Source organism: Ursus arctos, unplaced genomic scaffold, assembly GCF_023065955.2.
Source record: "Ursus arctos isolate Adak ecotype North America unplaced genomic scaffold, UrsArc2.0 scaffold_26, whole genome shotgun sequence".
In the NCBI taxonomy this organism is placed as follows: domain Eukaryota; kingdom Metazoa; phylum Chordata; class Mammalia; order Carnivora; family Ursidae; genus Ursus; species Ursus arctos.
In genome coordinates, this window is record NW_026622941.1 from 19,250,440 (window position 1) to 19,269,152 (window position 18,713).

General features: G+C 37.3%; 2 protein-coding genes across 5 annotated transcripts in view; one reads left to right on the top strand and one right to left on the bottom strand.

Moving 5' to 3' along the window:
* The window catches only part of SLCO1A2 (solute carrier organic anion transporter family member 1A2), a 99,816-nt gene that overhangs the window by 57,923 nt on the left and 23,180 nt on the right, over positions 1-18,713 (bottom strand). Inside the window, exon 2 of one of the 3 annotated variants that reach the window (XM_044385198.3) lies at positions 10,149-10,366. The exons of the other annotated variants lie outside the window; for them this stretch is intronic. The gene's annotated coding sequence lies outside the window, so the exon portion shown is untranslated. The remainder of the gene's footprint in view (positions 1-10,148; positions 10,367-18,713) is intronic. 3 annotated transcript variants of the gene reach the window in all.
* IAPP (islet amyloid polypeptide) overlaps positions 1-18,713 on the top strand; it is a 41,310-nt gene that overhangs the window by 7,182 nt on the left and 15,415 nt on the right. The window contains exons 5-8 of one of the 2 annotated variants that reach the window (XM_026502315.4): positions 5,361-5,647; positions 6,557-6,606; positions 7,879-8,011; positions 13,434-13,580. Coding sequence is in view for 1 of the 2 variants with exons in the window: in XM_044385200.1 (XP_044241135.1) it covers positions 6,499-6,606; positions 7,879-8,011; positions 13,434-13,564 (372 nt within the window). In the remaining variant the exon portion in view is untranslated. Of the gene's footprint in view, positions 1-5,360; positions 5,648-6,468; positions 6,607-7,878; positions 8,012-13,433; positions 13,789-18,713 lie in introns of those variants that run through there. The other variant, XM_044385200.1, reaches the window with a different exon arrangement.

Sequence of the window (18,713 nt, forward strand, 5' to 3'; positions counted from 1 at the left end):
ACATGTATAACAGTTAAACACCAACCTACATTTTCATAAATAATTCCCTATTTGTTTGAATATGTTTGAATTTGTTTCTTAACAGGTCATTCATTTTCTCGCAACACTAATTTAAAATAAGGAAGTGTATACCTGTGTTAAACAATATGATATACATGACAAGAAATTTGCTTTCATACTTAAAATTACCAAATATCATAATTAAATTAGGTTAATAATTGCCTACAAACACTTAGGTAGAATCGTCTATTTTTAAATAAACTTTTTTTAACTTTTAAGAATTTTCAAAAGATTGTACATTACCGTGAAGGAGAATAAGAATCTCTTGTATAAGCCCAAAGAGATTGATAAACACTGGTCCAGTCAAGTTCTCATTGGCAAATACAGAAAGACCCATCATATATACATATACACACAAAACACTTCATAAAGCACTTTTACACACTCATCATTTTTTTTAATGATTTTTTGTTATATTATGTTAGTCACCATACAGTACATCCCCGGTTTCTGATGTAAAGCTCGATGATTCATTAGTTGCGTATAACTCCCAGTGCACCATGCAATACATGCCCTCCTTACTACCCATCACCGGTCTATCCCATTCCCCCACCCCCCTCCCCTCTGAGGTCCTCAGTTTGTTTCTCATAGTCCATAGTCTCTCATGTTTCATTCCCCCTTCTGATTACCCCCCTTTCTTTATCCCTTTCTTCCCCTATTGATCATCCTAGTTCTTATGTTCCATAGATGAGAGAAATCATATGATAGTTGTCTTTCTCTGCTTGACTTATTTCACTTAGCATTATCTCCTCCAGTGCCGTCCATGTTGCAGCAAATGTTGAGAACTCGTTCTTTCTGATAGCTGAGTAATATTCCATTGTATATATGGACCACAACTTCTTAATCCAGTCATCTGTTGAAGGGCATCTCGGCTCCTTCCACGATTTAGCTATTGTGGACATTGCTGCTATGAACATTGGGGTGCATATGGCCCTTCTCTTTACTACGTCTGTATCTTTGGGGTAAACACCCAGTTACACACTCATCATTTTGACTAAAATCTAAAATATCACTGAAGTGCATGATTCTTAGCCAGAACATATCTTAATAGTTGGCCTGCTGGCCTATATATCTTTCGACCTATTCCGATGACATAACACTCCCCGCCAGAAATGTATCTCATTAAAGCAGAGCTTTTAAGAAGAGTTTCATTTATTCGATCTGCTCCCTTAAGCAGCAATGTTGTTTTAGCAATGTTTATATTGGTATAACTTCAAACATAGAGAAAAGTTGCAAGAATATACAGAATTCCCATATACTCTATTTTTTTGTATTGTTTTTATTTCTAGTTAGTTAATGTATCATGTAATATTTGTTCAAAATTTCTATATACTCTTTACTCAGTCTCACCAATTATATTTTGTATCATTTGCTTCCTCATTCCCTCCCTTTTCCTCCCTACCCCCCTTTTCTCTCTTTCTCTTTGTGTATATGTACTTCTCTCTCCACTCCGAAGCCACTTGAATACTTTGGTGGTACTGTGGTCCTTGCTAACTAAATATTTCTGTGTGTATTTCCTAAAAACAAGGATATTTCTTTTATATAATCAGAATACAATTATCGAAGCCTGAGAATTTAACAGTAGTTAAATATTCTTATCTAATCCATGGTTTGTATTCAAATTGCGTCAATTGTCCTGATAATGTCCTAGCTTTTCTAGGTTTTTTGTTTGTTTGTTTTTGTTTTTTGTTTGTTTTTATTTTTCTTATTTTTTTTTAAGATTTTATTTATTTATTTGACAGAGATAGAGACAGCCAGCGAGAGAGGGAACACAAGTAGGGGGAGTGGGAGAGGAAGAAGCAGACTCATAGTGGAGGAGCCTGATGTGGGGCTCGATCCCATAACGCCGGGATCACACCCTGAGCCGAAGGCAGACGCCCAACCCCTGTGCCACCCAGGCGCCCCTGTTTGTTTTTAAAGATTTTCTTTATTTATTTGAGAGAGAGAGAGCACAAGTGGTGTGGAGGAGGAGGGAGTCAGGGAGGGGCAAAGGAGAAGGAGAGGGACATGCAGATTCCTTGCTGACTGGGGACCCCCATACAGGGCTCCATCCCAGGACCCCAAGATCATGACCTGAGCTGAAGTCAGATGCTTAACTGACTGAGCCACCCTGGTGCCCCTAGCTTTTCTGTTTTAATGACCCAGGACTCAATCCAGCACCATACACTGTATTTCATTGTCATATCTTAGTTTATTTTGATCAGGAACAGTTACTCAGCCTTTTTTTCTTTTTCTTTTTCTATTTGGTGTTTCTTACCTGTGAAATTTTTTTGAGTGTAATTTAGTTGTTTTACAAAATATCTCTCATGATTAAGTTTTAGCTACACATTTTGGATTGGAATACCACTGACGTGATATGTCCTCCTCAGGGTTTGAAACACATGATGTCAGTTTGTTTAGTTTTGCAAATGTTAGCTTTGATCACATGGTGAAGGTATATCTGCTAGTTTTCTTTCTGTACAGTTATTATTTTCCCTTTGTAATTCATAAGTAACTTCTAAGGAGATACTGTTTAATAGTGGTAGGGAGAATTATAACAGATTCCCTGTGTCTGCTGAATGAAGGGAGAATGTGTCTTGGACTCAATATAGAAGTTAAACTTGTAGCAAAAAACACATAGAAAAATACAAAAAAATTAGAAAACAAGAGAAATACCAAAAATCTAAAAACAAACAAATAAAGCAAAAACAATAAAACATAGCATAATAAAGACTTAGAAACTTAGTGAAAGTATAATAAACACTTAGAAACTTAGTGAAAAAAGTTAAAAATGGTCACTGTGAAGGTTAAAACAAAAAGCTGAATGGAAGTGAATAAAATGTTACTAGACTGATTGCTGGACTGACCCAGATGGGATGATATGATTTCATAGAACCTTATAAATATCATTGTGTAATTTGCACCAGAAATATTCAATAGAAAGAGGGAGATAAATGGAAGTATGTGTTCATCTAGAATTGGAATTGACAATTTTAACTCGGCAATGGGTTAGGCAGTAAAGGAATCCAAGAGACCAGTAGGTATAGAATTGAATTATGGACCATGAAGTCAATTTTTTTAAAGATTTTATTTATTTATTTCAGACATAGAGCGAGAGAGAGAGCATGAGTGTTGGGGGGGAGGGGCAGAGGGAGAAGCAGACCCCTGCTGAGCAAGGAGCCTGACATGGGGTTCAATCCCAGGGTCCTGGGATCATGACCGGAGCCAAAGGCAGATGCTTAACTGACTGAGCCACCTAGGCACCCCCGTGAAGTCAAATTTGAATGCAGAGGGAAGGGAAGAATGAAGGAAGTGGCCGACTGAAACCACAGGGAGGGTCGTGTTATGAGAGAGACGAAAAGCTGATTAACTGAAAAGGTTAGAGAGTTAGATAAATAAAACAGTTAACGAAAAAATATCCAGATGCATTTCCTGGGGCTAGATGTCAGATGAGGGGTAGTTTTTTGAGGTAACAGAGTTACAGGACAACCAGACATGTGGGCTGTTGATCTAAGAGTGGAAATGAAAGTAAGTGAAATGGAAGAGTACTCAGAAAAACAATGCCCAGGTTTGAATAGTTGATACACAAGGTTGTGAAAATGCATCAAAGAAGTTTTCAAATGCATTGTTTCTCAAAATCTTGATACAATTTATAATTAGTATTTGGTAAGATTGTGGGTTCTTCTGATATTTAAAAAAAATTCTCCTGGGGGCAGCTGGGTGGCTCAGTCAGTTAAGCATCCGACTCTTGATTTTAGCTCAGGTCATGATCTCTTGGTCATGAGATCAAGCTCCATATGGGGGTTTGCATTCAGCGTGGAGTTTGCTTGAGATTCTCTCCCTCTGCCCCTCCCACCCCTTGCTCTGGTGCTCTCTCTCTCTCAAATAAATAAATGAATAAAATCTTTAAAAAAATTATCCTGTCCAACATTTTAAAACAATCTATATCTATTTTCCCCTTTCCTTTCCTGATACACCCTTTACATATAAAGTTTTATCAAGGTTTAATATTTGGAAAGGGTTAAGCCAGCATGTTTCTGTAATGTCTCTTAGAAGCTTAGAAAAGTGAAATAGAAATTCAAAAAGCTCAAAGAAGCAAGCATGCTAAAGTAGACGTTACATAAGGCCCAAAACCCCACCAGTCATCTGTGTTTCACAGGAGAGACTCTGAAGGATATTCCATTTGCTCAAGCAATATGAGTTCATTGGTGAGAGTTTTTTGAGAAATTCAGGGATGACTACCCTCTGTGGGCCAGGGATAACATTAAGACGCTATCCTAGAATAGATCTCTCTAAGAGCAAAGAGGATAATAAAATCACAAAACAATAGAGGCCAGGAGGTAGCATTTAAATATAGAAGCAAAATGGGTATAATTATTTTAAGTAATATTAAGGTTGGGTTAGTAACCAGTGGGATCTGAACTTCAGAAAGTTATGGGGATCATTAATAGAACATGACAACTGGAGGTGCAAGATAGATGAGTAACCAACAAGAATATTACTCAACCTACACAATCAGAAGAAATCAAGGGTGGATTATCAGGAGGCTGAGAGCAGCCATCCCTAATAAAATGTGCAGTATCTTGTTCAGTTTCCTGATACGAGCCATTTTTAGATTAGAACCTATTGACTGAAGGCGAGGTTCCCAGGAGGAAAGGACCATGACATCTCAACAAGTATAGATGATTTCCTCCAGTCTGTCCTCAGTGAGATATATAGACATTTATAGGGTACTCTTATGCTGGGGAAGGGATATATTCAAACATTTCAGGGACTAGTTTGTAGGGTCTGAGTTGACACTGCTACCTAGAGACAATAATAGTCATTACAGACCTCCTGTTAGTCTGGGACCATATGTGGGCAGACAGTAAACTAGGTCCTAGTCCAGATCTAACTTGCAGTAGGTCTACAGGCACACTCATGGTCATTTGTGGTTTTTTTGATCAGTAATAATTAGAATGGATACTCTTGGTAAATGGTCGAACCCCCCCCCCCATTTGTTCCTTGGCTTATGGGCTAAGATCTCTCACACTGATATATGGAGAGCAGCAGAAATTAATGCTACCCTAAAAGATCAAAAATTCAAGATTCTATTCCCATCCCCCATTTAACACACCACTCTGGCCCCTGCAATAAATAAAAAATGCTGGAGGATGACAATAGGTTATCACAAACTCAAACTAGTAGTAATCCCATTTGTAGTTGCTGTGTAAGATATGTTATCTTTTCTAGGGACGATTAACATGGTCTCAGGTCCGTGTTATACATGTATGTTATGTAATGATTGATCTGTGAAATATATTCTTTTCTATCTTTATCAGAAAAAAGAAACAAAAGTTGCTCATATTTGTGTGGGAGAAAAAATGGTGCACATCTACAGAGATAGCTATAATGGGAAAAGACAATGTGTGGAGGTTATGGCAAGCCCCGGTGTGAGAATCACAAGACACCCCCTTGATTTCCAAAGCAAGGCCATCATGCTCTCTGCAGCTACCAGGCCCTGGAAATGATGGACTGACTGCCTGCCTAGACCACGTCAAGTGATCATGTGACCAGAGCTGCCCACGATGAGCTGCGTTCTGTCCGATTCACCAAGTCAGAGAGTGGGGTGGGTGCCAAGCAATCAATCATAAGATGAAAGTGATGCATCAGCATGAGGCACAAGCAAGTTCAGAGGGCCTGAGTGAGCTTCAGAGCAGATAGACCAGAACCCGTGTCATCCAGTTAGTGTTGTACCTGCATCTCTCTAACAGATCATATCTACACTATCAGCAAAGTCCCTTAATATCAGCTAACAGCAGACCAAAAAATATGAGCTTGGTTTACAGATGGGTGAGCTCAATATATGGGTGTTATGCAGTTGTCTCTAAAGAACAGTTATTGGATAAGGTTTTGCCCCTGAGGACATGCCAAAATGGCCAAGACATATTCAGTGTGACAGGAAACAATTTTATTTTGCAATCACAGATTTCTAGGCTCTCAATAGTCCTTTTCAATTCTGTTTGAGAACATGCCATTTTCTGAACCCACCTCTCTTTTGTAGTGCCTTTTGTTGCATTTAGCAATGACCAGCTCATGCTATCAGCATATCTCCTTCAAAACCTCCTTGTCTATGCCACAAGTTCATTAGATACTTTTCAAAACATTTTCTAGGCTATTGCAGACAAACTGTTTGACCAAATGTTTTACCACCATGTGACATGAGTCACCATTCTCCTAGATCATCTTAGAGATTTTTTTTTGCCATCAAATTCTAAAACCAGTGTTGCATACTTATGTTTTTGTTACACAAGAACTGTATTCTAGTACCAGTTTCTGGATTTATAAAGTTTTGTGCAATCATGCTGAAGAACAACCTAAAAGCCTCAATGGCATTAAAATAACAAGTTTTTTCACATTTACAACTCTGTCGTTTGGCGGTGGGTCACACATAGGGTGTACTTAGCTGAGCCAGGCTGGATGCTAGGCTTCTGTTGTGGTTCATTTCTATGCCTCATGTTTTCCTTAAAAAACACAGGTGATCTGAAGCATGTTCTTCTGGGGTCAGATGACAAGAGTGCAAGTAAAGTAAGTAGAAAATGCAATTGCAAGGGGCACCTGGGTGGCACAGCAGTTGGGCCTCTGCCTTCAGCTCAGGGCGTGATCCCGGTGTTATGGGATCGAGCCCCACATCAGGCTCTTCTGCTAGGAGCCTGCTTCTTCCTCTCCCACTCCCCCTGCTTGTGTTCCCTCTCTCGCTGGCTGTCTCTATCTCTGTCGAATAAATAAATAAAATCTTAAAAAAAAAAAAAGAAAATGCAATTGCAGTGCTCCTTAGTGCTTTGTGCTGAACTTACACAGTATCATTCTGGCTCCATTCTACTGACCAGATCACGACAAACAGCCAAGCCAATGATGAGGGTAGGGAGAGGGAGGTGAGAGTATATTCACCCAGAGCCAGAGGATCTGAAAAGTCCCACGACCCCAACTGTAAGATCCATATTCGTTAATATACTCACCCTATGCTCCAGTTGCCTGTATGGGCTAGCTACTTTTTCAAACACACCTACCACTGTGCTTTTCCCTTTTACTAGAAAATGTTTCTGCTTTCTCTGCTAATTCCACTTATTCTTCAAGGTCAAACCCCCAAAGCAGCAGTGTTTGAAGTCTCCCCCATCCCATCTTCATCTGCCTTCATACAATTTGTTATTTTTCATTGTATCACTGTTTCTTCATTATAAATATATAAGTATCTGTATCTTGAAACAGATTATCATCTCTTTAAAGGAAGAATAATATTTTATTCATAAAAAAGAGCTGCTTCTCCAAAACAACTTCCTAAACTGTGTGCCACTTATTTAGTAAACAGGTCAAAGGTGTGTGCTGAGCTATGAAAAGCCTAGCCAAAAGATGGCCAGTCTGGTTTTGGGGCAACAGGAGTCCCTAAGCCTGGTCACTTCCAGGTGGGAGCAGCCACTTTTGTTTGCACTGATATGTAACACAAAGAGTTATTTTCACGTGTGCCATAGAAAAACCTCTAAAGCCCCTAGAAAAGTGTTGCTCTCTTAATCAATAGTTCATAAATACTTACTGAATACATTAACAAATCCTTTCTATAAATTAATTATCACTTTAAAATCATACATTTTGAAGCAAATATTCTAAGTTCAAAATACTACAAGTCAGTGTGAATCACACAATTTCTTGGAGTTCAGGGTGCGGAAATCAAATAAGCTGTCATAGAATTTCTTAATTATGATGTTAATACATAGAAAAATATGATTGTGCAAATTATATAAAAACTACACACTTGAATAACATTTAAAAAGACACCATTAACTAAGTCTTTTTTTTCTTAAGGAAACTGAAGTCCAATGGATAGGAATAAATCAGATAATAATAAACAGAAGTTTGCCTAAGAAAAATTGTTCAGCACATTTCTTCTGGTCAGGAGAAAATTATGTGTCCTTGAGGCTTATGAAAACATGCCAAGGTGAGTTGTGATACAAAATAATTTCGATGTGTCCATTTTATCTACATCTGAATCTTGGCTGATTTGATTTTTCCTTCCTACAAGGCCAGAAATCAGAAAATACGATGAAAGCTAAAGGGTGGGCTATGTCTCCTCTCTTATATCTGGTACTAGGGAGCTGTCCCTGCATCTTATTTTATCTTCCTGACACTCATACCAATCCATATGAGGTGGATAAAAATAACTGGGCATTTCACTTAGTTTAGATATCTGCCACTGTGGTGGAGGAGATGGTAGTGAGAGAGACTAAATGCCCCATTTAGTTGCTTCTCTTCTTGGTCCTTCCCTCTACTGCTGTTTCTAATGTGATGCTTTCTCTGTGTGTAAAAAGACGGGAATGGATTAGATGATTATATTAATTTCCTGAATGGGAAACCAAACATCGTTATGAGATTGGTTGAAGGTCATGTACTAGGTATTTGCAGGAGCAAGCCATCTCCTGCCCAGCTCCCACAGCACTACCTTATCCACAGGGCTTTGGTGTCTCCCCAACTCCGTCCTCCTAAACCCCCAACACATATGTGCACATGCACACACACACACATACACACACACAGCACACACATATACATGCACCCCCAGGCACACACACACATGCATCTTATTTTCTATCTGCCTACAGGTAGACAAATGTACATTCTAATATGAACACTTAGAGGTAATGACTCCAGTTTTGTCTCTGTTAACCCAAAGTAGTGACTGGTTTCAAAATGAAGGGAAGAAGAAAGTAGCCCTGTAGCCTGATGTTACAGGGATTTTTTTAGAGTAAGCAGAACTGCAAAGAATTTCATGAAAACCAGTTGTAGCTAACCTTATTGGGCATGAAGGAGAAAGTGGAGCGGATGAAAGTCTGGCCTGTCTCCCTACCCCCAAAATGATGTGAATAAGGCAGGCACAAAAACTGTTGCTTAACACTAGAGAAAGCTGAATAAAAGTAATTTTTAAAAAATTACTTAGGAAATAGTCACACTAACTCTCTGCGTTTTAAGTTAGTAGATTCTTGCCAACTTTGCTGTTTACTTAAAACTGCGTGGAATTGACATCATTATCCCAAGCACTCAAAGTATTATCTCAAGTTAGCCAACCAATTTTTTAAGCAACTCCCCTAATGATGTAATTTAGGATAGATAGATGTGTTAAAAACATGACTTGAAATACTTCTGAGCTCATCTAAATCATCCGAGTTGCTTGCAAATTAGCTGTCTTACACAAAGGGCTTTGATTAATACAACCTAAAGAAAGAAACGTGAGGTAAGTTGATTGTAGCTCAAAGACTTCATTTTTCTCAAGTTTTTCAAAAAAAAGTCATGAATTATGATTCATCAATCACTGGCTTATGAAACTAGATAACATTTTACTTTCATTACTCACCAGCTCATAATTCTGAGTTTGTGGAAACGTGACTATCTTTAAATTCATCATACAATGGCAAAACATTCTTTATTAGCAGGAGAATAGCTAATAGATGTAATTTACTAACACATCTTTTGTTTAAAATATCATTGGCCCTACCAATATGAGAAATTTTAATTAAGCATCTGTTGGTGGTCCATTAACTCTTTCCTTTAGGCTGTGCCAGATGGGATTTTAAGTAAACTAATTCCAAAATCATGCTCAATAGGTTAAAATTTTCCTAAACTTCTTCTTAATAAGGTATTACAGAGCTCCTGTTAAAAATGTATTTCCATGGGGGCGCCTGGGTGGCACAGAGGTTAAGTGTCTGCCTTCGGCTCAGGGCGTGATCCCGGTGTTATGGGATCGAGCCCCACATCAGGCTCCTCCGCTATGAGCCTGCTTCTTCCTCTCCCACTCCCCCTGCTTGTGTTCCCTCTCTCGCTGGCTGTCTCTATCTCTGTCGAATAAATAAAATCTTAAAAAAAAATGTATTTCCATGTATCAAAGAGTTTCAGTAAATATGTGTAGCTTGGCTAATAGTGTATCAGCTGCTATCAGATTGCCTTATGCACAGTGAAATCCTTGGTCAATAGATACAGCTGATCACTTATGAAGATCTACCACATGTCTCCAGTCAGGCTGAAACACCTATATATGCTGTGAGAAACCCACACACCTGCGCACGCGCCCTTGTGATACACACCTGTTATCTTGGAGTCAAATTGTCATTGTCATCTGAGAGATGACAGACAAACTCAAAGACTAACTGCTATGAGAAAATATTTTTCAGTCCCTTTTGTTCTTCTCTCTTTCCCTTAACTCTTCAGATATGTCCCTCAGGGGTCTCATTTTGCTGCTTCCCAATGTGACACCAGCTAACTGAAGACACCATTCTCATTGAAGGGTAACACCGTCTTCCTCCTTCCCAGAAAAAAAAAAAGAAAAGGATGAATATCCTTCCTCCTTCCTAGAAAAAAAAATGCAAAATGTGTCCCTGTTTGTAAAATAAAGGAAAAAGCCCTCACCTTGATTATTTCATGTAAGAGAGAAATTTCAATAGTGGACATTTCCATTGGCAGGGACATAGGACAGAATAGCACACATTTTGCAATAGCTTTCAAATCACATCTGTTAGGTGGCTATTTATATACGCTAATCTGTATATTAGTAATATATATATATATATAGTATATACTATATATATATATATAGTATATACTATATATATATATTATATACTAATCTGTATATTAGTAATATATATATATATATATATATATATATATATATATTATTCTATCTACCTATACATCAGTTCTTATATATAAGGTGTGAGTATTGGCTGAAAAAAAAAGCAACATGACTGACCTCAAATTCAGACTTGTTTCAAACTACAGGAAAAAAGCTACTGTTCATAGCCTGTCAAAATTGTATTATTTCAAAAGATGAGAAATGTTTTAAGATAAAGGAGTTATCATTCTTTTGCTAACTTGAAATGGAAAGAAATTGTTGAAAGTGAAACAACGTGAAAGAAAACTTGCTTAAAACTTCATTGTCAATGGTACATAAATGAGCCCAAGTTGATCTACTTCTCGAGGACAATTTATTTGGTATTTACAGGATGTAACGCAGCACATTGGGTGTTGGAGTTGAGGGTAGCCTCAAGCCATTTCATCAGCTTCTCTATTTTCAATAATTGTCTCTACTTTACCACTAGCAGGTACATAGCTGATCAGCATGTTTATTTTTTACTGTGCCTATGTTTCAACAATATATAAGTTTCCCTGTGGCCCAGAACTATGGTTTTGCTTTATTTTTACACCCGTGTTTCTTAATTAGTGCTGAGTTTCAAATGTGTACTGAATTCATACTGCCAGGCAGTACAATAATGTAGACTCAAGAGTTCTCAACCAAATGAAATATGACTAAATGAATGATTCGTCTCACTTTACTGTAACTTTTCTTGACTGCCAAAATAACTAGGAATTTACATACATCCCCATCCTTAGGCCCAGTGCTCATTGAGTCTTTTATCAAGCCACAAATGATCAAGCACATGACTCTTTTATCTCTCTACGTTAATTATCAATTAGTCTAATCGTTTATTATTTTTACTTTTTTTTGAGATAGTTGATTACCCATGAGAAAAATATTAAATTCCCACTTCATTCCATACCCCAAAATAAATTTAAAAATTAGTTCTGGAAGAAAATTTTTGTGTTGTTTATAGGCTATGATGGAAGAAAAAGCCTTTCTAAATATAAAACTAGAGGCAAAAATACCTATATTAAATATTTAAAAGTTAAAATTTAGAGCAACACAAATAAGGAAAAAAATAAAGGCTATTCATAGCAAATAAGAATCTGGGAAACACTGAAATACGTGTGATACATTCTAATAGCTTTAGATTAATAACGCTTACCTACCAATAAGAAAGATAGGCCATCAACAGAAACAGGGACAAAAAATAAAAACAGATTAAAAATAAATAGCAAGTCAATTACCATATATTTAAAATGATAAAATTCTAACCACTTTTTAACAAATCACCTGTAATCAGTATCTTTATTTCTTAACCTCATATCTCAACCACTGTGTCTTCCAGCCAAACGATTATACTAAAATCTTTCACCAGTAAACTCAGTGTTATTCAATTCATCATCTACATTTTAGTCTTTCTCTTTCTTCACCTTTTAGCAAAATTGGACAATGAGGACCATTCTCTTAAAAAAAAAAGTATTCTCTTTCCTTAGCTTCATGACACCACATTCTGTATTACCTCTTATCTCCACACTCACTGCACTTTGAGTCATTTATCAACCACCAGAGATCAAAGCCAGAAGACATTTTCATTACTTGAATTAATATTAATTTGATTCAGCTATTTATATTAATAGTGATGCTTTATTTCATGGTTTCCTTCTCTATCTGTTCCTTCTTAATCTCCGTTGGATTCTCCTCTTCTACCCACTCCATAAATGCTGGTAGTTCTCAAGGCTCTGTTATCATTCTTCCCTTCCCCCTTTATCTTATCCTTGTGGAGTTTACCTACACCTGTTGTCTCCATTACTATCTATAAAGACACAAACATCCTCTTTTAAACAGTTGCCTGCTGAACATCTCAACTTGGATATTTTGCAAACATTTCAAACTTATTGGTACCAAACTGTCCAAATCATAAATTTTGAAGTCCTCTTAGATTCTGTTCTCTCCCTCACCTCCACATGCAAGGAATTGCTGAGTCCTGTTGATTCTGCTTTATAAATATCTGCTGAATCCATCCATTTATCCCTACTCTGTAATGGACATCTGTTGTTTTGAATTTCCTTTCCATTTTTTCTGTTACCAGAAGACCTCTGTTGGATTTATTTTTAACTCATTGAAAACATGAAACTGTCCTTTTCTAGATGATGAAGCAGTAATAATTGCATTACAAGGGCCACCTGTGACCTTGTTTTTAGCCACATGGAAGAAGCAGTATGAGAGAATAAGTCTGAAAAGTAGAAAGTATGGAAAAAAAGATGGGTAATGACAGCAAAGGGAATGGGAAAGAAAGGGAGAGGGAAAGAGGAAGAGACTGTTGGGGTTTTGGGTTTCCTTTGTCCCTAAGGTCCAGATGAAAATTTTACTTTAATGTTTTGGTTATAAGAGTCAACAAATTCTCCCTTTTGCCTTAAGCTGGTTTGAGTTAGATTCCTTTCACGTGTAACCAAAGAATTGTAATACATACTGCAAGCCACTCCAGTCCACACTGTTGCCTCCTACCTAATCTCCCCATATGCACCCTTGCTCTCCAATAGTCCATTCCCAAAATACAACTAAAATTATCTTTTAAAAATGAAAAATTCTATCCTTAAAATAAAGTCCTCAATCTTAACATGGCTTTCAAGGTCCTTATGTGATCTATCTGATCTCTAACTACTTCTCCTGTCGCATCTCGAATCGTTCTATTGTGGTCCACGTACTAAATATACTATATTTTCTTCAGTTCCTCAGGCATCAGTCAGTCTGAAAGCTCTTACTTCTGTGCTTCCCTGTACTTCCTTCCCTGCCCAGCGGATCAACTTCTGCCCATCTGTGAGTGCACTTCAGGGACTCGAGTCTAACACCTTGGCCTAAGTTAAAACTCCTTTAGGTATGTTCCTCATCATCACACCTTTAATTGCTACCCGTTTCATGTAGATTTAGAGTGATGTCATATCATTCATACTTTTAAACCTGCTAAACTTTAAGTTCCATCACAGTAAGAACCTGATCTGTCTTGCTTACCTCTGAACCAACTCCCCCACTTCCCACCATCACCCAAGTCAGTGCCTGGAACAGAAGAGATGCTCATTAGTTTTGGCTGAATTGAGAATGATTTTTAAAATACAAACGAGTGGCCATTTGTTATCAAATTGTCAAAGGTGTCTTTATTATAATGCTCAACATTGGCAAAGATCTTTCACTCACTGACGATGAAAGTATAAATGATACGGTATTGCAATGGCAAGGGAGCAGTAGGTATTAAATATTTAAACATGTAGTCTTTGACCTGACAATTTTACTTCTGAAAAGATTAAGAAAAAATTAATTATAGACAAAATAATGTACAAAGGAATATTCACCACGGCTTTGTTTCAGTAACTTTTTTTAAACAGAAAAAAAGTCTGAGTGCCCAACAATAGGGGTTCTTTATTTTATACATATGCACTATAATAATATGTGGCTACTTAATATTATAAGGTTATTACTGACATGGAAAAGTATTCATAGCATGTTCTTAAATAACAAAAGTCATGTTATAAAATGGGCACTTGAAGTCTACATGCAGATATATAGAGTTTAAAAATCAATGTTGGGAGAAAATTCACAAAAATGCTATGTTTTATTATCTTTCAGAGGTGAGACTAAGTTGGTTTTTACTTTAATATTTTTGCTTACCTATTTTTTTCTGTTTCTTTAATGAGCAAATGCAAGATGATTTAAAACTGCTACCATATATGGAGAATTTATAATCTTGCAGATACTGTGCAAAATGCTTCATATGCATTACCATTTAATTATCACATAATTGTAGAAGATCTCTTTTGTTTTTCAGTATTATAAATGAGGAAATAGAGACTTGGAGATATTAATTTGCTCAAGGCCACACAACCTGAATTCCAATCCAAATTTGTCAGCTTCCAAAGCCTTAGCTTTTTTTTTTTTTAAGATTCTAGTTATTAGAGAAAGAGAGAGCAGCTTATGTGTGTAGGCCCACAGGAGGAAGGAAGTGGGGAGGATGAAGGAGGAGGGGAAGGAGGTGAGAGAGGGAAAGAGGAAGAGAATCTCAAGTAGGCTCAGTGCATGGCAGGGCTGGATCTCATGACCTTGGGATCATGACCAGAGGCAAAACTGAGTCAGATACCTAACTGACTGAACCACTCAGGTGCCCCTCCAAAGCTCTCCAAAGCTCTAGCTTTTGATCATTAATACAAGGTGCCTAAATGTGTACAAGGCACTCTGCTAAGAGACATTCAGTAAACAACCAATTAGTAGCCTCACTTTCAAGCAGCTTACACGTAGATAGATAAGACATGTAAACTATATGACATGCGAAAATGTGTTTTATAACATGAGGAGTGCAAACCTGGAGGTCACAAAGTTCAGGGTGTGCTGGGAATAATGGCCACATCATCCTGTTTTATTAGTGCAGTTTCTCAAAATGTGGCCTTCAGTCCACCTGCCACATATTCCTGGGCCCACCTCAAGAGAAAAAAATCCCTCTCAACTCAGGAGAATTCAGATTATTTCCACGAGCATCATACATTTGATTTCTTGCATTTTTTAAAATGCCTTGCAATCCTTGTAAACATCACTAGCGAAGTAATGCTAAAAGCTTGAGAAGAAACCATTGATCAAGGGAACATATGGGTCGTACCAACACCAGGCCGTATTATGTCCTCGAATACCTGAAGTCAGACAAATGCCATGTAAGCCCACCAACATCTCCCAGACCTTTGGGTCTTACTTTGTATTGATTTGAAATCGGCCTTTGGAAGTTTTCTCCAGGGTTTCAAATAAAATCTTGGGACCAATTTGAAGGACAGATTGAAATGAATTCAAAATGCCTCCAGATACCCATATTCTTAAGGAAAATGTCAGGCCTCCAATTACATCAGCCTCTTAGTCACTACCTTAAAAGGTCTCCTGGGATTTTTGTTTTGTTTTGCCTTGTTTTTACCAGATGACACTTTTATTTGATCTTATTTTTTAATGTGGTAAGAACACTTAACATGAGCCTTACCCTCTTAGATTTCTAAGTACACAATACAGTATTGTTAATTATAAGCATGATATTGTACAGGAGATCTCTAGAACTTATTCATCTTATATAACTGAAACTTTATACCTGATGAATAGCAAATCCCCTTCCCTCTTCTTTCAGCCTCTGGCAACCACCATTCTACTCTGTATGAGTTTAACTATTTTAGATACTTCATATAAGTAGAAAATCATGTAGTATTTGTGACATAGCATAACGTCCTCAGTTCATCCATATTGTCATATATGGAGCTAACAGACTAAAGCCCTTATGGTTTTTAATGGTTCAGATCTTTTAGAATTTGTCTAATTGCTACCATCCCCCTCTCCCTTTGCATTTAAAGACAGACTTTAAAAAGGAAGGCCTTCTGTTTCATTTCACTGATTGACCGGTTAGAAATGCACTTCACCAAAGCACGTTAGTGCAGACCTACCTCCCCAAAACTGAATTTATCTCTGGAAATGCAAAGAAAGGAAAGACTAAAATGGGAAAATGGTAGCAATTAGTTAAGATTCTAAGAGATTTAAGCCTTTAAAACCTGAGGGGGCTGTAGTCTGGTAGCTCCAATTCCATACAGTCAGTAAAATTCCTAGTGGTCCTACTCTATTTTCCCAGTAACAGGATCATCACCCTGTTTCTCCACCCTTACCTATTTCAATAAGGTCAATTGAGTAAGGGAATCTCTAAACTGAACCTCTGACTAAGGGTGCTACTATGGCTGTGTGTAGGTGTGTCTGAGAACCCCAGTCATCGTCTTGAGTCCTTCAAGGCTGTCCACATATAAACACTCCTTTGTGCTTGTCAGCTGTTTATAGATAAAATTTTGTTGCTGAGGGCCTCTAAAACAAAATATTTATTCAGAATACATAGGTGTTGCCCCTTCCACCCATAGTCAACAGTGCAACAAATATCGTCAATCCATCTATGTGGAAACACATTGAAATAAAAATACTCTTTTCCTGTTGCTCTATGTATTTGGTTGGTTCATTGGTTAGTTAACCATTTCTATGTGAGTGGGGGTGGCAGAGTATGAGGGAACATAAGCAAAAATATCTCAGTGGGCTTGGCAATTTTGTCACCCAAACAATTTACACTTAAAGTGAAACCACTAATCTTTAAAGCAATTTTTGGCATAAGTTATTAAATGCCTTAACAGTGGATGTAAAATAGATCAATTTCAATCTAAATTATATATTACTCTGAGCAGTGCTATGGCATAATCACAGGGTATCTCTCTTAAATTATTATAGGACCTGTTTAAATAATCAAATCCTAATCAGAGTTCTTTTGACTTTACAGAATATCACTTAAAACTCATCTCTGTAATTAGATTATATGCAATTAGTATTCACAACTAAAAGATATGACTATTTGGAGCCAGTTAATTTCATTACATACATACTTAGATTGGAAGTTGCTTAACATTAGATCAAATTGCAATAAAACTCAAACATAAACAACAGAAAGTAATATTATTTATAAAGCGTTTCTAAATGTAAAGCAAAACAAAAAATATAAACAAAATTTCAAAGTGCTAATGAACTTTTGAACCATGATGGACAGTAATATTGTGAAGAGGAAAAAGATGTTAACCCCAAGACTTCTACAACATGGAAGGTGTATAGCCTTTTTCTGTACTTTCTGGATTGTGCTCAGGGGAAACAACAACAGCAACAAAAATCAAAGCTCAGGGGCGTTGGTAGGAGATAATGTATGATTGCTCTGATGGGCCTATTACATTCTTTTTTGCTTTTTCTTTTCATTTAACTCATACTTGAAAATGTCCTGTAGACAACTTGGCTCTTTCCCAGAGGTTTGGTCCAACCCTAGTTTCCATTGCTGTCAGGCCTAGTGAAGGACAAGGCATTGGCCAAGCAACTGCAGGTCTGTGAGGATGTGTGGACACCTCTTTACATAACTAAGGGAGCATTGCTGACCAGTCAACAGGAAGGAGAAGGCCAGGCTAAAGATCATTCTCAGCTGGTCATTTTCTGCCATTTGACAGTGAAAATGGAGATTCAAATTTCCCAAATTTACCTTCCCTCAAACTCCAATCTCAGTTATAAGAATTAATTTCTTAACTCATGTATAATTGTTCCAACTGTGTGGCAGCTTTGGTGTGTGGCATATGGAGGTCAGATTCTTCTTGCCAGTCTCTAACATGAATTTGAAAAGTTATGTAATCTCTCAAAGCATTCAAATGCTCATCTGTAGAAGTTAGTATTTCCTACTTCACAGAGTTGTTTGAAGATCAAATAAGATATTGTACAAAACTTTGTAACACAATGCCTCACACAGAGTTGATTCTGGATAAGTACACATTTCTACTGTCTACTTCTCTCCTCCCCGTAAGACATTGTCTTCCAGCTCTTTGGGAACACTATCCTAACAATTATCTTTTCTCTCTCCCAGCTCACCAAACTCCTCTTTCTTGCTGGCTCCTGAAAGATCAATAAACATTTATTGAATGTGTACTTAGCAAGTGCCAGGTATTTTTCACATGTTATCTTAACCTAACCCTAACCTCTCCTGAAGCTATTAGTCTTTCTTTCTCCTTCTCTTTATGATGAAACCTCTTCAAAGAGGCTACCATAGAAGAATGCATATAAGGAATATTGTCAGAGGAAATACGAATGTTTGGATATTGTGCTCAAAATTTAGATGGCGTGTTCAAACGTTTATTTTCCACACACACAAAAGTCTATTTTCCCCATCATAGTCTTAAAAGAATCCTGATTCCCAATATGTTAAGATCCCCTGATTGACATCAGTAACATTAGTCACACTACCCTTCATATTTGCTTGTCTCCTTACCATGCACTGAAAGTACTCTAGCTTTAGCCATCAGCGAACTTTTACTTACCAACTTCCAATTTCTACTTTTAGCCTTCATCCTATATAATGTATCAGCATCATGTGACATTCACCCCAAGCTTTCCTTCTTGGAACTTTCCTGTCACTTCACTTCTGACATTCCTTTCA